The following is a 21,445-nucleotide window of genomic DNA, read 5'->3' on the forward strand; positions in this document are numbered from 1 at the left end:
AGTCTTTTCTCAGATACATGGTTTCCAAATATTTTCGCCCATTGAGTTGGCTGCCTCTTCACCTTTTTGACAAATTCCCTTGAGGTACAGAAGCTTTTGATTTTGAGGAGTTCCCATTTATCTGTTTTTACTTTTGTTGCTTGTGCTTTGGGTATAAGGTCTAAGAAGCGACCTCCTAATACTAGGTCTTGAAGATGTTTCCCCACATTTTATGGTACTGTCTCTTATATTGAGGTCTTTGATCCACTTTGGGTTAATTTTTCTACAGGATGTGAGGTAGCTATCCTCTTTCCTTCTTTTTCTTATGGCTAACCAGTTCTCCCAGCCCCATTTGTTAAAGAGACTGTTCTGTCCCAGTTCAGTTGATTTGGGAGTCTTATCAAAAATCAGTTGACCATGTATCAGGGGGTCTACTTCCGAACTCTCAATTCGATTCCATTGATTAATATGTCTATCTTTTTGCCAATACCATGCTCTTTTGACCACTGTAGCTTTATAGTAGGCTTCAAAGTCTGGAAGTGAGAGTCCTCCCACTTCGTTTTTCTTTTTTAGGGTGTTTTTTGGCAATTTGAGGCCTCTTTCCCTTCCAAATAAATTTGATATCTAGCTTTTCCAAGTCTGCAAAGTAGGTTGTTGGAATTTAGATTGGGATTGCATTGAATCTGTAGATCAGTTTGGGTAGAACTGACATCTTAACAATATTTAGCATGAAATATTTTTCTACCTATTTAGGTCCTTTTTTATTTCTTTCAGTAAAACTTTGTCATTTTCTGTGTAGAGGTCTTTTACGTCCTTGATTACGTTTCTTCCTGAGTGCTTGATTTTTTTAGTTGCTATAGTGAATGGAATTTTTTTTTTATTGCCTCTTCAGTTAGGTCATTACTAATCTATAGGAACATTACTGACTTACGTGCATTAATCTTATATCCCACCACTCTGCTGGATTTATTAGCTCAAGTAGCTCTGTGGTCGAATTATCAGGATTTTTCAAATTTAAGATCATATCATCTGCAAATAATGACAGTTTTTCTTCTTCCTTTCCAATTTGGATACCTTTTATATCTTTAACTTGGCAAAATGTTCTCGCTAGAACTTCTAGCACAATTGAATAACAGAGGTGACAGCGGGCATCCTTGTCTTGTTCCCAATCTTACGGGGAAGGCTTTCAGCCTCTCACCATTGAGTACTATGCTGGTTGTGGGTTTTTTCATATATGCTCTTTATCATATTGAGGAAGTCTCCTTCAGTTCCTACCTTTTGAATTATTATCAAAAAGGGATGTTGAATTTTGTCAAATGCTTTTTCAGCATCTATCTAGATGATCATTTGATTTTTCCCTTTTGATTTGTTAATGTGTTGAATTACATTAATTGATTTTCTTCTGTTGAACCACCCTTGCATTCCCGGAATGAACCCCATTTGGTCATGGTGTATAATTCTTTTAATGTGCCTTTGAATTTGATTTACAAGTATTTTGTTGAGAATTTTTGCATCTATATTCATTAAGGGAGCTTGGCCTATATTTTTCGTTTTTTGTAGTGTCTTTTTCTGGTTTAGGCATCAGAATATTAGCCTCATAAAATGAGTTAGGTAGTGTTCCTTTTTCTTCAGTTTTTTAAAGAGTTTGAGCAGGAATGGTGTCATTTCTTTTTGGAAAGTTTGGTAAAATTCCCATGTAAAACCATCTGGCCCTGGGCCTCTTTGCTTATGATTGGTTTGTTGAGGTCTTCTATTTCTTCTTGGGTCGGTCTAGGTTGTTCATGTGTTTCCAGGAAATTGTCCATTTCCTCTAAATTGTCTAGAGTGTTGGCGTAACAGTTGTTCATAGTATCCTCTTATGATCTTTTTTTTTATTTCTTTGGGATCTGTAGTAATTATTCCCTTCTCATTTCTGATTCTGTTTATTTAGGTCTTCTCTGTTTTACTTTGTCAGTCTAGCTAAGGGGCGATCAATCCTGTAGATCTCAAAGAACCAACTTTTGGTTTTATTTATTCTATTAAATAGGTTTTTGTTCTCCAGCTCATTTATTTCTGCTTTAATCTTTGTTATTTCTTTTTGTCTACTTGCTTTAGGGTTAGTTTCCTGATCATTCTCTAGCCTCTTCAGTTATTCAGCTAGGTCTTTAGTTTTAGCTCTTTCTTGCTCTTTGACATATGTATTTAGAGCTATAAATTTCCTACACAGCACAGCTTTCACTACGTCCCACAGGTTTTGATATGTTGTGTTCTCATTTTCATTTGTCTCTAGATATTCAGCAATTTTTTCTTTGACCCACTGGTTGTTTAGGAGTGTGTTGCTTAACCTCCATATATTTCTGGAAGATCTGGTTCTTTGGTGGTTGTTGATTTCTAGTTTCATTTCCCTGTGATAAGAGAATGTGCTTTGAATAATTCCAATCATTTTAAATTTATTAAGACTTGTTCTGTGCCCCAACATATGATCTGTCTTGGAAAATGTTCCATGGGCACTAGAGAAGAATGTGTATCCTGGTACTTTGGGATGTAATGATCTATATATGTAAATTAAGTCTAATTCATTATCCTATTGTTTAGGGTCTCAATTTCCTTATTGGTCCTCTGTCTAGTTGTTCTATCTACAGAGTGAGTGGTGTATTGAAGTCTCCCAGTATTATTGTAGATGTGTCTGTTGCTCCCTTCAGTTTAGCCAATGTTTGTCTCATGTTTTTTGGAGCCCCTTGATTGGGTATATAAACATTTATGATTATTATTCCTTCTTGGTGAATTATCCCTTTTACTAATAAATAATGTCCTTCTTTATTTCTTATGACATCTTTCCATTTAAAGTCTATTTATATTAGTATAGCTACCCCAGCTTTCTTTTGATTGCAGTTTGCATGGAACATTTTTTTCCATCGTTTCACTTTCAGTCTGTGTCACAGGGTCTAAAATGAGTCTCTTGTAAACAGCAGATTACTGGGTTATATTTTTTAATCCATTCTACAAGTTTGAATCTTTTCATTGGAGAAGCCCACCCATATCACCTACTCCGCTGTCTTCCCCTGCATCTTTACACTGATTAAGTTTTTTGTTTTGATGGGTTTTTTTTAATTCATATTTATTGAAATATATTCACATATGATGCAGTCGTACAAAACAAAGCGTACATTCAGTTGTTTACAGTACCATTATATAGCTGTGCATTCATCACCAAAATTAATTTTTGAACATTTTCATTACCACACATACAAAAATAATAAGAATAAAAATTAAAGTGAAAAAGAAAAATTAAAGTAAAAAAGAACACCGGGTGTCTTTTTTTCTTCTCCCATTTTTCTACTCATCCATCCATAAACGAGACAAAGGGGAGTGTGGTCCATATGGCTTTCCCAATCACATTGTCAGCACTCATAAGCTACATTTTTATACAATTGTCTTCAAGATTCATGGGTTCTGGGTTGTAGTTTGATAGTTTCAGGTATTTACTGCTAGCTATTCCAATTCATTAGAACCTCAAAAGGGATGTCTATATTGTGTGTAAAAGTGCCCACCAGAATGACCTCTCGGCTCCTTTTGGAATCTCTCTGCTCCTGAAGCTTATTTCATTTCCTTTCACATCCCCCTTTTGGTCAAGAAGATGTTCTCAATTCCACAATGCCGGGTCCAGATTCATCCCCGGGAGTTATATCCTGCATTGCCAAGGAGACTGACACCCCTGGGAGTCAGATCCCACGTAGGGGGGAGGGCAGTGATTTCACCTGCCGAGCTGGCTTAGCTAGAGAGAGAGGGCCACATCTGAGCAACAAAGAGGCATTCGGGAGGAGGCTCTTAGGCACAGTTATAGGCAGGCCTAGCCTCTCCTTTGCAGCAACAGTCTTCCCAAGGGCAAATCCTGTGGTAGAGGGATCAGCCCATCAAACCATCAGTCCCCTATGTCTGAGCACATCAGCAACCATCGAGGTGGGGGAGCCCAACACCCCTGCATTCTCCATCAGCTCCTCAAGGGGGCTCTGCATATTTTTTTCATTGTTTTTTTTTTTTTAATTAACTTATTTTTAAAAATCAACTATATCCAAAAAAAAAATTTTAAAAACATACAATAAAAAAAAAAAAAACATTTCAAACAAACCATAACAAGGGAGTCTAACATGTTCCTACTCTACCCCAAGAAAATAACCTAATATAGCAACATTTCTGTGAACTTGTTCCTACCATACCCATCAGAAATTAACAAACCATAGTCATTCCTGGGCATTCTCAGAATGTTAAATTTACCCACAGTAGCTTATCTGTTCTTACTGGGTTATTGTTTCCCCTTCATTCATTGTTCTCTATTGCTAGTTCCCCTACATTCTACATTATAAACCATTATTTTAGGAGTGTGTTGTTTAACCTCCAGGTGTTTGTGAATTTTCCAAGTCTCTGACGGTTATTGACTTCTAATTATATTCCACTGTGGTCAGAGAATGTGCTTTGAATAATTTCAATTTTTTAAAATTTACTGAGGCTTGTTTTATGTCCCAGCATATGGTCTATTCTGGAGAAAGTTCTGTGATCACTAGAGAAGAATGCGTATGCTAGGATTTGGGATGTCATGTTCTATGCATGTCCGTTAAATCAAATTCATTTATCTGATTGTTAGGGTTTTCAATTCCTTATTGGCCTTCTGTCTGGTTGATCTATCTATAGGAGAGAGTGATGTGTTGAAGTCTCCCATAATTATTGTGGAAATATCCATTGCTTCCTTTAGTTTTGTCAGTGTTTGTATCATGTATTTTGTGGCACCATGATTGGGTGCATAAACATTTATGACTGTTATTTCTTCTTGTTGAATTGCCCCTTTATTATTAGTATGTAGTGGCCTTCTTTGTCTCTCATAACATCCTTGCATTTAAAGTCTATTTTATCTGAGATTAATATTGCTACTCCTGCTTTCTTTTGGCTGTAGCTTGCATGAAATATTTTTTCCATCCTTTCACTTTCAATTTCTTTGTGCCCCTATGTCTAAGATGAGTCTCTTGTATGCAACATATTGATAGTTCATATTTTTTGATCCATTTAGCCAATCTATATCTTTTAATTGGGGAGTTTAATCCATTTACATTCAACGTTATTACTGTGAAGGCATTTCTTAACTCAGCCATCCTATCCTTTGGTTTATCTTTGTCAGATATATTTTTTCCCTCTCTCTCTTGTTGTCCTTTAATGAACCAATATTGAATCTCTTTAGTACTGAAACTTTCTCCATATCTCTCTCCCCTTTCTTTGTTTCTCTGTCGGTAGGGCTCCCTTTAGTATCTGAAGTAGGGCAGGTCTTTTATTAGCAAAATCTCTCAGCACTTGTTTGTCCGTGAAAAATTAAGCTCTCCCTCAAATCTGAAGGAGAGCTTTGCTGGATAAAGTATTTGTGGTTGGAAATTTTTCTGTCTCAGAATTTTAAGTATGTCATGCCACTGCCTTCTCGCCTCCATGGTGGCCGCTGAGTAGTCACTACTTAGTCTCATGTCATTTCCTTTGTGGTGAATTGCTTTTCTCTTGCTGCTTTCAGAACTTGCTCCTTCTCCTCAGTATTTGACAGTCTGATCAGAATATGCCTCAAGAGTGGGTTTATTTGGATTTATTCTATTTGGAGTTCTCTGGGCATTTACGCTTTATGTATTTATATTGTGTAGAAGGTTTGGGAAGTTTTCCCCAACAATTTCTTTGATTACTTTTTCTAGACCTTTACCCTTTTCTTCCCCTTCTGGAACACCAGTGAGTCTTATATTGGAACGTTTTATTTTATTTATCATATTCCTGAGGTCCATTTCGATTTTTTTCCCCATTCTTTTATTCGTTCATTTTCCATTCTGTGGCCCTCAAGGTCGCTGATTCGTTGTTCAGCTTCCTCTAGTCTTGTACTATGAGTATCCAGAATCTTTTTAATTTCGTCAACAGTTTATTTCTGTAAGATCATCTGTTTTTTTATTTACTCTTGCAATTTCTTCTTTATGTTCTTTTAGGGTCTTCTTCATGTCCTTTATATCCTGTGCCATGCTCTTCTTCATGTCCTTTATATCCCGTGCCATACTCTCATTGTTTGTCTTTAGTTCTTTGATTAATTGCTCCAAGTACTGTGTCTCCTCCAAACTTTTGATTTGGGTGATGGGGTTTGGGTTATCCATATCATCTAGTTCTCTCATATGCTTTAAAATTTTCTGTGGTTTCTGGCCTCTTGGCATTTGCTTTACTTGATAGGGTTGTTTCAGAATATGTAGGATGATTCAAAGACTAATCTCTAATTTGTCAAATCTACAGCTTGGTGGAGTGCACTTTCTCTAACTAACCAGCAGATGGCATACACAAGTCACCTATTCCCCTCAAGTCAGTTCTCTCCAACTTTCTCTTTGTGGTGTGTGGGGTCTGATTCTTCTGGGCTCCAACTGGTGCACCAAGTTTGGATGTGTTGTTGGTGCTGTCTGCCCTGAATGTGGGGCACGTGTTTGAGCAGTTAGGGAGGGAGGGCAGCTTTAATAATCAAACCTCCCAGTTGTTCCTGGAGACTTCAGGCTGTTCCAAGAGTCTAAACCTTCATTTCAGTCTCACCACAGATTGTCTCTGCCACTCTCTGCCGTTGACCCACAAGTCCCTGGTATTGGCATATGGTCCCTGGGATTTCCGAGTGCATCCCTCATCCAAGCCGTGCCCTTCTAAGGTCTCTGCTGAGGGAAGGTTGTGCTACGTAACAAGTGCGCATCGTCCCTCAAGGGAAGTTCTGGGCCACTGGGCTGTGTAGGGGTGTTCCCAGCCTGCTGTAAGGATGGCTGTATGGGGCGTGTTAATTTCCCCCTTTCCGCACAGCTCCGCCTTCCCAGCTCTGGGACAATTAGCTGTGGGTGTGCGAAAGGCTACTGTCCACACCCAATATTGTGGCATGTGCACATGTTGCTGGAAACACTTCCCGTCGCACTGAGTTTTTTGGCGCAGCTCTGGGCTGTGGCTCTGGTGCCAGGCAGGAGCATTCCCAGCAAGCCGGGAAGATGGCTGCAAGGGGCGTGGGTTTTTTTCCCATTTAGGCTCACCTCTGCCTTCCTCACTCTGAGACGATTAGCAGCGGGTGTGCGTAAGGCTATCTTCCATGCCAGATATTGAGGCGATCACACAGCCCGTTCCTGCCACATTTCACTGTGCGGTTCTCGCTGCCGTACCTGCAACTGCTTTTGGGTTTTTTAAAAAATAACTAGTCCACCTCCAAATGCCAACCCACGGTTTCCCCACACCGCAGCTTGGCTGCCAGACATTCAGCAGGCTCACTCACTCGTTTCAGAATGCAAACTTCCAGTTTCACCAAGTGCACGGTCCCTGTGGATTTAGCAAAACTTGTCCAGCTGTTGCACTGCTGGAACTGGTGTTCTGGGTCACTTTCTGGCTTTTATCTAGTATTTTTCACAGAGGTGTTTTTTTGCCTTGTCTCTCCTAGCCGCCATCTTAGGTTCTCTGATTACACTGATTAACTTTTGAATGTTGAACCAACTTTGCATTCATGAGGAAAATCCCACTCTGTATATATCACTGGATTTCATTTGCTAATATATTGTTGAGGATTTGGGTACTAAGTTCATGAAAGATATTGCCTGTAATTTTCTAAGCAATGAGTTAAGCTGTATCCCACAAATTTTGCTCTTTTTATTTGTTATGTTTTCATTCAACTCAAAATTTTTTCAAATTTCCCTCCTGAATTCCTTTTTGATCCTTTCATAATATACAATATCTTTGCTATTGACTCTACTTTCATTCTACTGTGATCAGAGAACATTCTCTGAATGATTTCAGTTCTTTGAAATTTTGCTGAAAATTGTTTTATGGCCTAGAATATGGTCTATCTTAAAGAATGTCCCATGTTGAAAAGAATGTATTTCAGTGGTTCTCTTCTTTCAAGGGTCAAATCCCCTTCAGCGTCCCAATGCTTGTGGTCACTCTCCAGTGCCTTAAACAATTGTCCTTTTATACATTTTGCCCAGAATTTATCATTGCTATAGGTAAGAAAGTTAGTCTGATTCAAGCTATTCCATTCGTTACCTGAAGCCAAAACTCTTAGAATTCTTGTGATACAAGATAAAACTTTTGCATTTTTAAGCCAATGTGTGTTGTGACTTTTGTTTCTACTTCAAGCAAAAAAATCCTAACTCATACAAAAACACAGTTCATAACGTATAAACTCAAATGACAGGAACATGTTGTGGGGGTATCTCTTCAACTGGAACTATTTTCTAATTTGCTTGATACACGTTAAATTAAATTAGAAACTAATTTTACTGGAGGAGGATGTACATAATAAGACTGTTTTGTTTACTTACAGGTAAAATTATTTACAAAATATTTTCATAGTATTTACAAGTGAAGACAGAAATAAATTTAAAGGCTATTACCTTTACACTGAGGAGGATCACTGCTCCATTCTCCATTGTTAGAACAAACAAGTTGGCTATTTCCAATCAGTGAAAGTTTATCTGCTCCACTTACAATCTTACAACTGTAAATTACGACTTCACCATATTGATATATATCCTTTCCATTTGAGTATTGTCCATTTTCTATAGTCGCAGGTGGTAAACACAAAATCACTTAAAAGGGGAAAAAAAGAGGATATTATTTTTATATATTTGTCTATATTTATATATCAGAAATAGGACATGAAAGGTCAAAAGGGAAAGTAAAAGATTACGACAGTATTAAAGTTCTATGAACTGCCTTCAATAAACTCACCAATATGATTTCTACAAGCTAGTTGTGACTCTAATAACCATTTAGAAGAGGGTTCTTTGAGAAAATAAATGTATTATTCCAAAGTCATCCATTAATTTTGACATGAACTTTCAGAACAAAACTCATTTTCTTAAGGTATGAAATGCCTATATTTACTGAAAGGCCATACTAAGTTTTGTTCCAGTCAACATAAGAGATACTGACAATTTAATGAAAACTTATGCAAGTGATTAAAAATAAAACTGAGTGTCAGCTGAGAAATGCTTTATAATTTACAAATATATCCAGTCTCTAAATTGATGGTTCACAATAATACTAAGAAATTATGGTATTTTTTACCCTCATTATCATGGGCGTATGTGAAATTTTCCAGAGGCTACTAATTGTGTGATAGCACAAAAACTGAATGCAGAAGGAAATAGAAGAATCATTCCTCTAAACCAGATATTAAATAGATTAGCAAAAATGTAAAACAACAATACTATTCTAATTTTTTTGCTTTGGGAAATTCTTATTTTTCATAAAAAAATATGTCATGTAAAGCACATAAAGAAAAGGCCTTTGTGGTCCTGGTTAATTTAAAAGTGTAAAGGAGCCCCAAGCCCAGAAAGTCTGAGAAATTTTAAAAGTAGAATTTACTTACCTTCACATAGTGGAGGGTCATCACTCCAAGCAACTGTACTTCCAGAAATATCACAATACAGAATTTTGGTACCAATTAAGCGAAAACTAAATGAGAAAAGAAATGATTACTGATTTCTTTATTCATTAACAAGATACACATAATGATGCAGGAAAATTTTCATGGTTGTTTTTCTATACTATGGTAGTTTTAGGGAGAGATTTCTTAAATGACCTATAATGAAAGTGCTTAACTATATTTAAACAAATAAAGAATATCTCCATCTGAACACACACAAGACAAAATCTGTCAGGCTGGCCTATTTGCTGTCTCCTGAAATCACATTACACCTTCATTTCTGTGCCTCTTCTCATGCCATTCTGCTCAATAAGGGCAAGGGCTAAGCAGGGAGATCAGGTTCTAGAGCTGAACTGCCTGGATTTAAGTCCCAGCTCTGTAACTTCCCAGTTATTTGAACTTGGGCAAAGTCACTAAGTGTTTCTCTTCCTCACTCTCTCCATCTATAAACAGGGGATAACAGTGCACACTTCACAGGGTGTTTTTTTAAAATTGTATTTATTTATTTTTTTCATGTAATTTTATTGAGTTATATTCACATATCATACAATCCATTCAAAGTATACAATCAATGGTTCACTGTATCACCACGTATTTTTGTATTCATCACTGATCATTTTTAGAACATTCGCATTACTCCAGGAAAAGAAATAAAAAGAAAAAAGAAGACCTCAAACATCCCATACCCCTTACCCCTCCCTCTGCTTGACCCCTAGTATTGCACTCTACCCAATTTTAAGACTTTCAGTAGAGGTAGGTTAACTAAGACAGTGTAGTATTGTCCCAGATAGATATATAGATCAGTGGAACAGAACAAAACATCCAAAAGTAGATCCATACAAACATGGATGACTATTTTACTTATTTTTTTTTTTGCTATATAGTTATACAATCGTTATCAAAAATCAGGGCTACTGGAATACAGTTCAACAACTTCAAGTATTTCCTTCTGGTTATTCTAAAACACTAGACACTAAAAAGAAATATCTATATAATGAGTCGGTAGTCACCAGTCATTTGTTAAATCCTAAATTTCTCATTTCCACCTCCTCCCTCTTGTTTGATCTTTCTCTCAATCTTCAGGTTTATCCAGGAAGTGACCATTTTAACATTTTCGTGCTGGCAAGGGGTGTTGCCCTCATGGGGCAGAGACATGAAACTGGCTGATGTTCTTGGAGAGACTGCTACGTCTGGGTTTTAGGGCTTATATGGCATAGGATCCATCTGGAGGCCTTAAGTTTCTGAAGAAATAAACTTACTAAGAAAAACTTTTAAAGACACTTAGAGCCCAGTGCACTTTTTCCAGTTTTCAGGAATACTGTTGGTTGGGGCTTGGCATACTGTGGTAGTTTGCAGTATCTGGATAAAGCTTGCATAAGAGCAACCTCCAGAATGACCTCATGACTCTATTTTAAATCTCTTAGCCACTGAAACTCTACTTTTTTCCATTTCTTTTTCCCCTTTTGATTAAGAAGGCATTCTCAGTCTCATGATGCCAGATCCAGGCTCACTCTGGGAGTCACGTCCCACGTTACCAGGGAGACTTATACCCCTGGTAGTCATGTCCCATGTAGGGGGGAGTGTCAAGAATTTATTTGCAGAGTTGGCTTAAAGAAAGAGGCCACACCTGAGCAGCAAAAGAAGTTTTCTGGGGGTGACTCTTACATGCAGGCCTAGCTTCACCATTGCAGAAATAAGTGTCATATGGGCAAGCCTCAAGATCAAGGGCTTGGCTTTTTAAATTGTGAGTCCCCAGTGCCTGAGAGAATATCAGGAATTCCCCATTCGGGAAGTTTAGTAGCGCCACATTTTTCACCAGTCCGTCAAGGAGACTTTGCAAATACTTTTTAATTTTCTGCCCAAAATACTCTGGAATGTATCCAGGTAATACTTTAATCTGTACCGAATAATAAGATCTCATTCCCTATTCTAGGTTCCATGAATTTAGGTTGTTTTAAATGAACTGACCAGACGGGTTATATTAGATAATGTACAACAGAAAATTTAAATTTTGGACAAAATAAATGTCTCGTCCTTTGGTCTCACAAAGAAGTTGAAGTTTTAAAGTACAGGCAATATCATCCTTTACCTCACAGGGTTGTTTTAAGGATTAAACACATTAGCATCTGGTGTACAGTGTGTGCTATGTAAGTATTAGCTCTTACTAGTATTCTTTATATCAGAACATCTTTATAGGCATAGCTCAAGAATACCCCTACAACTGTGAAACCTTCCCTCATGACTTAAATTCACAGTAATCTCTCCTCCTTCTGGACTCTCATAATTATCATGAATATGTCTATTCATTTGCTACTTCTCATTCACTATTATACCTTGATAGCTCTATGTATATGTTGTGTTTCTCAATAAGCCTACAACTTCCTTGAGAAGGTTCTATGTGTTAAACTTTTGTCATCCCTCAAAGTGCCTAGCAGGATCTCTCTATATGACAACTGAATAAATGTCTCAATATTTTAACTTGATGACATTAAAAAATAGTCCTTCACACTACTTGCATATAGTCACAGCTGGCTTTTCCAACAAGGATCACTCCTTTTTTAAATATATACATTATAGTGGATTCCATTTACTCTCTACACATTTTTCATAAATGTCCAGTGTCCCCAATATATAATCTTAAAACTTTATAGAACAAGGGCTAGTATTACGTGCTCAGTGCATCGTTCGAGGTACTTCACTCTCAAAGACAAGTTTTCCAAGAGAGGGATCCTGATTAATATGATGGTCAAGGTTAGCCAGGATAATTTAGTCTGGTAACATCTTACAGAGTTACCTGGATATAAGAATATGTTTGGTTGGCAATTCCACCTCCCACTTCTGTGAGCCCGACTTCAACTCTGAGAGTTGGCATTTTTTAAATAGGGTGTACTTGATTAAGTCACCAGACAAAGTGTCTCTGGATAAAGTCACCAGAGACAACTGCATTCCTAATGCACACAATAGGCTTATTATCACATATAACAAGTATATAATTTTGCTTCCCTTCAATTCAAATTTCTTTCTATTTATTACACCTCTTCCCAGATTCCATAAACAGCTGAGGAGTAGTTTGGCTCCAAGTACAACTTTTCACATAGAAAGCAAAATGAAATAAAATTTATGTGGGTGCAGAGAAGCAAAATAAAGGGGAGTTAGAAACATTTACCTTATTTCTTCTAAGGAGCAACTTACTTACCCCTCATCACAAACATATTCAACCTGTGAACCAAACTCGAGTGTTCCATTTAGCATGTTTACCCTGCCATTGAGAGGTTCTGCTGGAGGTCTACATGATTTTTCTAAAAGAAATAATTTTGAAATTTGGGTTTTTTAAAAACAAAACACATTTTACTAAAAACCAAAATTCTGTATCACTCTTTTGAATTAATGAGAATGTTAAAAAATTTAACTATTATAAGGTCAAACTGAAGATTCACATTTACTCAAGGCAACCAATTACTAAGAAAAAGATTCCCTGCAGAGTTCTCAAATCCTGAAAACATAGTTGCTATCTAACACCTAGTTTTGCATGAGAAAATCGACATTGCAATAGTGGATGATGCACCCTAAAATGTGCAAAAATTTCTAAAGTGAGCAAAAAAAATAAAAACGTTTTGTTTACTTACTCCTACAAGCCTCTTGAAGAGGTGTCCATGTGTTATCATCCTGACAAACAGTAAAGAGGGGTGAACCAGTATTATGACTGTATCCTAGGTGGCAGGTATAAACTATTTTAGCCCCAGGAGCATAACTGTCTGCAGATACATTCACCATCATCATAGTTGTAAATCTTGGTGGAGCACCACAGGAATCTAGAGATAAGAAAACAAGAATGCAAAAATGAAGTTCTGGTATCACTTTAACCAGCCAGGGACTGTTGTGTGGCAGCAGGTAGATCTGACTGCTTAATAAATAGAAAGGTCCTTGGCAAGATGTTAAAGAACTGTTCAGTGCTTTTACCCGAGTGGTGGTAGTTGTGGAGTAATGTGTCTTGATTGCTTCAAACAGCATCCTACTTACTTTAGATTTGTTTAGGATAAACTGAACTTTCATACAACAGTAAATAAGAGAGGCAGCATCAATGTTTCTGATCTTAAAAAATATACATAAGCATGCATTCTTACCCACTTCCAAAACTCATTTCAAAACTCATTGCTAGAGAATTGTGGGAAGATGGTGGAGCAGGAAGCTCCAGGAATGAGTCCCTCCACCAAAACAACTACTGACCAGGCAGGAACTGTCTGAATCAACTACTGTGAAAATCTGGAGTCTAATGGAACAATGTGCAGCATCACATGGAGAAGCGGGAAGAAGAGGCTGGTAAAACGAGGTAAATTCCGGCAAGTTTCACCCTCCCTGCAGTGGCTACCATTTCCCTTCTCCTAGCCTAGTGGCAGGGAGTAGTGGGGACTGGGTATCCTTGCAGCTTGCTCCTGCCAGGGTGAGTTTTAAATACCTAGTCCTCCAAACTCCAGGGGTGTGTGATCTGCTCACAGATCTCTACCTTTGATCAGCCACTTCAGATTGCTGGGGGCCAGCAATGAGGGAGGCCACTGCTCCAACCCCCCACCCCAGGCAAAGGCAGCAGAGGAATCTTAAAGATAGTAAACTTCATCAAAACTAAGAAAAGCAGTTAGAGGGCTGCATTAACCAGGCAAGTGCTAAATTAAGAAAGCACAGCTTTAAAAGCTACAGAAGAAGTTCCTGGTGCCCTTGGTGGCCTCTTCCCCACCCCCTCAATGCAAGATGGAGTGGTTGGCGCACCCACTGTGGGTCCCTGGTACTGTTCCAGCGGAAGCAGAGTGGCCCCTGTGAGTTGCATGTATGTCAGTGCCAGTCTATCAGGTAGATGTATGAGACTGAGCTGGGGAATTTTGTCTTAGGCTTGCCTTCCCAGAGTTTGTCCTGAAAGCAGAGAAGCAGCTTGCAGACAGCTGGGACAGTGTGAGAAACAATTAAGTTGAAGCAGCCTAGGGCAAAGGACTACTTGCTCTAAGTCACTCAAGAGAGCACCCAGGAGGGGAAGGAGTTCGATGTCAAAGGGAGAAGAAGGGATACTCACTTGGACTCCTGTAAACTGTAACCAAGCACAAGTCAAGGAAAAGAAGGAGGCTTTAGGGCTCTGACTCCACTTAGGCTCAGATAAAACAGAGAAGACACTGCACTTCCCATTTTGTCTCAGGTTGATTTTCTTAATGGGAGAGCTAAACTCCCAAGGAAGCCACCAGCTAAAGTACAGCCAATTTACACAGACAGTGAAAGGTGCTTTTTGCCATGGTTTGTTTGTTTTGATTAACTCTTGGAAGAAAATCTCTGTCCTGTCACTAGCTGGACAAAAACTTAAGAAGCAGACAGGAAAGGGACTAAATCTCAAAGTGAATACTTTAAAATATTAAAATGTACAGTATGCAAAAAAAGATTATGAGACGAAGAAATAAGAAATGATGGCCCATCCAAAGGAAAAAAGACAAAAATCCAGAAACCATCAATGAATAGGAGCAGACTTTGGAATTACCCAACAAAGACTTAAAACACACACACACACACACACACACACACATTATTAATATGCTCAAGGAAATTTTTAAAAAAAGAGAAAGAACTAAAGGATATGAAGAAAACAATGAATGAATGATAATGGGAATCTCTCCAGAGAAATACTGGAATAGAAGCACACCAAAATTGAAAAGAAAACTTTCCTAGACAGTTTCAAGATCAGATTGGAGGTAGCTGAAGAAAGAATCAGTGATCTTGAAGACAGGATAACAGAATTGATTCAGGCTGAGGAACAGAAAGAAAAAAGAATAAAAAAGAACAAGCAAAGCCTAAGAGACCTGTGGGACACCATCAAGAATAAGAATATACATATTATGGGAGTCTCAAAAGGAGAAGAATGAAACAGAAGGCATATTCAGAGAAATAATGGCAGAAAACTTCCCAAATTTAATGAAAGCAACAAATGTACATGTTCAAGAAGCCTTAACTGGATAAACTCAAAGAGAACCGGGCCCAGACACATAGTAATCAAATAGTTCAACAGGACAAGGGCAGAGTTCTGAAAGCTTCAAGAGAAAAGCAACTAGTTATGTACAAGGAAATCCCAATAAGATTACGTGCTGATTTCTCATAAGAAACCATGGAGGCAAGAAGGCAGTATTACAAAATATTTAAAATGCTAGAAAAAAAATTACCCATCAACAATTTTATATCCAAGATTTTCTTTCAAAATGGAGGGAGATTTATACATTCTCAGATAAAAGCTGAGGGAGTTCATTACCGATAGACATGCCCTACAAGTAATACTAAAGGGAGCTCTTCAGACTGAAAGGAAAGGACACTAGATGGTAGATCAAAGCAGCCTAAAGAAAGAAAAAAACTCCACTAAAGGTACCATATGGGTAATTGTAAATACCAGTTCTATTGCATTGTATTTTTTGTTATGTAACTCTACCTCTTACTTCTGACAGATGAAAAATGCAAATGCACAAAAATAAATGAAAAATTAATGGTTTTGGACATACAATGTTTACAGATATGATTTCTTACAAGTACAAAAGAAAGGTGGGGGTTGTAGGGGTATAGGAACAGTGTATGTGTATGCTATTAAAGATAAGTTGGCATCAAACCAATATGATTGTTTCTTATGTAACCACAAAGAAAATATGCGAAAAATATGTTCAGAAAGAAATGAGAAGGGACTCAAAGTGGTACAATACAAATATCTCTCTCTCTCTCTCTCTCTCTCTATATATATATATATATATATATATATATATATATATATATATATGGAAATAAGCATTGATGAAAGAATTGAAGGTCAAAAAAATCCAAGAAGAACAGATATGCTATTTAATGTTTTAACGTTCTGGGGATGCCCAGGAATGACTATGGTCTGTTAATTTCTGATGGATATAGTAGGAGCAAGTTCACAGAAATGTTGCTATATTATGTACCTTTCTTGGGGTAAAGTAGGAACAGGTTGGAAGTAAAGCAGTTATCTTAGGTTAGTTGTCTTTTTCTTATTCCCTTGTTATGGTCTCTTTGAAATGTTCTTTTATTGTATGTTTGTTTTTTGTGTTTTTTTTTTTAATTTTTTTTTCATACACTTGATTTAAAAAAGAAAAAAAAAGTTAAAAAAAAAAACAAACAAGGAAAAAAATATGTATTGCCCCCTTGAGGAGCCTGTGGAGAATGCAGGGGTATTGGCCTACCCCACCTCGATGGTTGTTAACATGACAACAGACATAGGGGACTGGTGGTTTGATGGGCTGAGCCCTCTACCATAGGTTTTACCCTTGGGAAGATGGTTGCTGTAAAGGAGAGGCTAGGCCTCCCTATAACTGTGTCTAAGAGCCTCTTCCCGAATGCCTCTTTGTTGCTCAGATGTGGCCCTCTCTCTCTAGCTAAGCCAACTTGAAAGGTGAAATCACTGCCCTCCCCACTACGTGGGATCAGACACCCAGGGGAGTGAATCTCCCTGGCAACGTGGAATATGACTCCCAGGGAGGAATGTAGACCCGGCATCGTGGGGCGGAGAACATCTTCTGGACCAAAAGAGGGATGTGAAAGGAAATGAAATAAGCTTCAGTAGCAGAGAGATTCCAAAAGGAACTGAGAGGTCACTCTGGTGGGCACTCTTACGCACAATTTAGACAACCCTTTTTAGGTTCTAAAGAATTGGGGTAGCTGGTGGTGGATACCTGAAACTATCAAACTACAACCCAGAACCCGTGACTCTCGAAGACAATTGTATAAAAATGTAGCTTATGAGGGGTGACAATGGGATTGGGAAAACCATAAGGACCACACTCCACTTTGTCTAGTTTATGGATGGATGAGTAGAAAAATAGGGGAAGGAAACAAACAAACAGACAAAGGTACCCAGTGTTCTTTTTTACTTCAGTTGCTCTTTTTCACTTTAATTATTATTCTTATTATTTTTTGTGTGTGTGCTAATGAAGGTGTCAGGGATTGATTTAGGTGATGAATGTACAACTATGTAATGGTACTGTGAACAATCGAATGTACGATTTGTTTTGTATGACTGTGTGGTATGTGAATATATCTCAATAAAATGAAGATAAAAAAACACAAACAGTTACAAAAGAAAAAAAAAATATATGAGTTGACTCTTTTATGTGATTTTAGGGAGGTTTAAGGTCACTGCTTGTACCTTAATCAAGATAGCAGGGACAAAAGACAAGACAAAGTAAGGCAGGACAGAAGAAAGTATGCAAAAAAAAATTTTTTTTCTAGAAATAATACCCATGGATACTCAAAATACGCACCATTCTGGTGATTGGATAAGTTTCCTAAAGTAATCTCCCTGTTTATAGAGATTGTTTGAAATGCACATATTGAGTATCTAATTCACCCATTCAACAAATACATATTAAGCATCTAATGGGTATCAGACAAATCTCCAAGAAGATGTACAAATCCCTGCCCTCAGAAAACTTACAGTCTGGGGCAGATAGGCAAAGACTAAACGAAATCATTTCAGAACATGATAAGTACCATAGAAGAAATAAACAGTGAATGGGGAGAAAAAAAAAAGAAAGAAATGAGAAGGGACTTAAAGTGGTACAATACAAATATATCTATATCTATATCTATATAGATATAGATATATATGGAAATAAGCATTGATGAAAGAATTGAAGGTCAAAAAAAACTATAGGACTGACAGACAAAACAGCAAAAATGGCAGTTACTTTAAATGTAAATGGATTAAAGTCTCCAGTCAAAAGGCAGAGATTTAGTATCTTTTTAGGACCCAACTACATGCTGTTTACTAAACTCACTTTAAATTCAAAGACATAAGTAGGTCGAGACTGAAAGGATATAAAAATATCTACACCATGCAAGCTGTAACCAAAAGTGAGCTGAGATACCTACTAATATCAGATAAAGTATGCTTTAAGTAAAAACTGTTAAAAGGAACAAAGAAGGTCATTATATATTAATAAGGGCTGTAATTCAACAAGACATACGATTATAAATATATATGCACACAGGAGAAAGAGAGTTGGAGGAGACTACAGAACTGAAGACTGTCAGTCAGAGTAAAGAAAAGGGTCCAAAGAGAGACAAAAACAAGATATGACATACAAAAGCCAAAGGATAAAATGGTGGAAGAAAGTATTGCCTTTACAATAATAATGTTAGTGGCTTAAATGCCTCAATCTAAAGACACAGGTTGGCAGAATGAATAAAAATATATGATCAATCTACATCCTGTCTGCAAGAGACTCACCTTAAACCAAGGAATACAAATAGGTTGAAAGTGAAAGGCTGGAAAAAGATATTCCACACAAACAGTAACCAAAAAGGAGCTAAGGTAGCTATACTAATATCAGACAAAATAGACCTGAAATGCAAAAATGTTTTAAGATATGAAGGACATTATGTATTAATAAAAGGCAATCCACCAAGAAAAATAACAATCATATATATTCATGCACCTAAACAAGATGCCCTGAAATACATAAGGCAAACACTGGCCAAACTGAAGGGAGTAATAGACGTCACAACAATAATAGTTGGAACTTCAATACCCGACTCTCATCAATAGTTACAATATCCTGACAAAGGATCAATAGGCAAAGACAGAACTTGAGTATGATAAATTAACTAGACCTAATAGACATATACAGAACATTTCACCCCCAAACAGCAGGATATACATTGTTCTCAAGTGCTCATGGATCATTCTCTAGGATAGAACACACGTTGAGTCATAAAATAGGTCTCATAATGGAATGAAGCTGGAAATTGATAACAGGCAGAAAACTGGAAAATTCACAAATATATGGAGGTTAAACAACACACTCTTAAACACTCAGTGGGTCAAAGAAGGAACTGCAAGAGAAATAAGTAAATATCTCGAGACAAATGAAAATGAGAACAAACACCACATATCAAAACTTATGGGATGCAGTGAAGGCAGTGCACCTGGATGAACCTTGAGGACATTACGTTGAGCGAAATAAGCCAGACATAAAAGAACAAATATTGTATGGTCTCACTAATATGAACTAATTATAATGATCAAACTCTGGGAGTTAAAATCTAGAGTACTGGTCACCAGGAGATAGAAAGAGGGTAGAGAAAGGGCAGATGATGCTTCAGGTGTACAGAATTTTCAGTAACTTTGATTGTGAATGTTTGGAAATGGATGGAGGTGATGGTAGCACAATACTATAAATGTAATTAACAGTGTTGAATGTCAGTGTGGTTGGAAGTCTAGGATTGTGTTTGTCACTAGAAGGAAAGAGGATAAAACATGGGACTGTATAACACCGCGAAACCTGTTATGGATGATGACTGTGGTTAATTGAACAAATATAACAAAGTTCTTACATGAACTAGAACAAATGTACATTGCGATTACAAGATGTTAATAATAGGGTGGTATATGGAAAAAAAATACAATTAATGCAAACTAAGGACTTTAGTTAACAGTAACATTGTAATACTCTTTTCATCAATTGTGACAAAGGTAACATACCAAAGCTAAGCATCAATAATAGGAGGATATAAGTGGTACAGCATTTTTTTTTTCCAGAGCAATGGGAATGTTCTCAAATTGATTGTGATGGTGAATGCATAACTCTGTAATTATACCAATAGTTACTGATTGTACACTTTGCATGGATTGAATAGTGTGTGAATAAAACTGTTAAAAAATAATATATATAAGAATGCCCTTTCATGAAGTACAACAAATGTATGCCACTATTACAAGGTATTAGTAATAGGGTGGTACATGGGGAAAAAAAAACACCTATTCCAAACTAGGGACTATAGTTAACAGTAATATTAGAATATTCTTCCATTAACTATAAGAAAGAGTGTGGACCCAGGGCCCAGTCCCCCCACCTCTACAGTGAAGGTAAGTTATTGCACATAGCTGCCTACCTGACCGGGACAGACGTTAAAGATCACCAGACCTCCCCAGGGGAGGGGAGGAGAGGTGAAGAATGTACAAATTGTATCCTAAGCAAAGCACTAAAACTCCCTTCCCCTGATCAACCTTGATAACAAATCTCCGCAACCCTGAGTTACAAGACCCTGCCAAAACTCTGTTCTCACACCCTATGGAATGTCTTTGTACTACCGTTATAAACCACCCCCTGGCATACACACCTCCGCCCTGCCCTCTGCGGAACACTAACTTCCGTTTTTCCCAGCTGGCTGCCGCCGTGAAACCATCTCCTGTTCATAAATTCTAATTACACTCATGTCTAACTCCATGCCTGGCATGTTCTTCAGGCTTGGGGCTGAGCTGGGTTGGAACAGAAAGGTACCAGACCAATGCTAAGTGTCAATAAGAGGGAGGTAAGGGCTATGGGTTTTTCTTTATCGAGCAATGAAAATGTTTCTAAAATGGATTATAGTGATGAAAACAAAACTGCAATTATACTGAGAGCCAATGATTGTGCATGTTAGATTGACCGCATGGTGAATGAATAAAAGTGCTTTAAAAAAAAAAGAAAGAAAAAGAAAAAGAAGGTATGAAATGCTGAAAATACCACTTTGCAGTGACTGAATTCTAAGATGCCCACCCAAAGTGCCAATTCTGAGTCACCTCTGTTGAGGTTCAAAATCATATAAATGAAACAAATAAAAGTAGAATTTAACCACATTTCCTTAGAAGATGGTTTCTTGTATTCAGGGAAATTCATAGTGATGCCGGTGTTTAAAAGATAGACAATATATGGAAATTCAAATCAAATTCTGAAATGCAATGCTACTTTACCTCCCCAAACAGAGAGATTAGATAATGTTGAAGGTGGGTAATGGTCTAAATTAAATTTATTATTAATAAACTGTTTCTTCTTTTTACAGCATTATCATTTTGTACTTTCTGAAAAGGAACTCAAGTTTCTAGTCCTGTCTTTTAAAAAGGCTTCCATTTTAACAATGAAGTTGTTGAATTGCTGTTTGAATCTACACATTTTAGATTAAATATTATAAATAGGATACTTTGTGAATTGTAGTTATAATTTGTTATATAAGAGAATAACTACATAAATA

At 37.3% G+C, this 21,445-nt stretch overlaps 1 protein-coding gene across 6 annotated transcripts in view; it reads right to left on the reverse strand.

The window, feature by feature from the left end:
* CD46 (CD46 molecule) overlaps window positions 1–21,445 on the reverse strand; it is a 69,149-nt gene that overhangs the window by 29,006 nt on the left and 18,698 nt on the right. For all 6 annotated transcript variants that reach the window (XM_037824823.1, XM_037824824.1, XM_037824826.1 and 3 more), the window contains exons 2-5: window positions 13,030–13,215; window positions 12,600–12,702; window positions 9,347–9,432; window positions 8,367–8,561 (exon numbers count right to left, since the gene is read on the reverse strand). In XM_037824823.1, the coding sequence (XP_037680751.1) occupies window positions 8,367–8,561; window positions 9,347–9,432; window positions 12,600–12,702; window positions 13,030–13,215 (570 nt within the window). The remainder of the gene's footprint in view (window positions 1–8,366; window positions 8,562–9,346; window positions 9,433–12,599; window positions 12,703–13,029; window positions 13,216–21,445) is intronic.

Source organism: Choloepus didactylus, chromosome 2 (genome assembly GCF_015220235.1).
Source record: "Choloepus didactylus isolate mChoDid1 chromosome 2, mChoDid1.pri, whole genome shotgun sequence".
In the NCBI taxonomy this organism is placed as follows: Eukaryota; Metazoa; Chordata; class Mammalia; order Pilosa; family Megalonychidae; genus Choloepus; species Choloepus didactylus.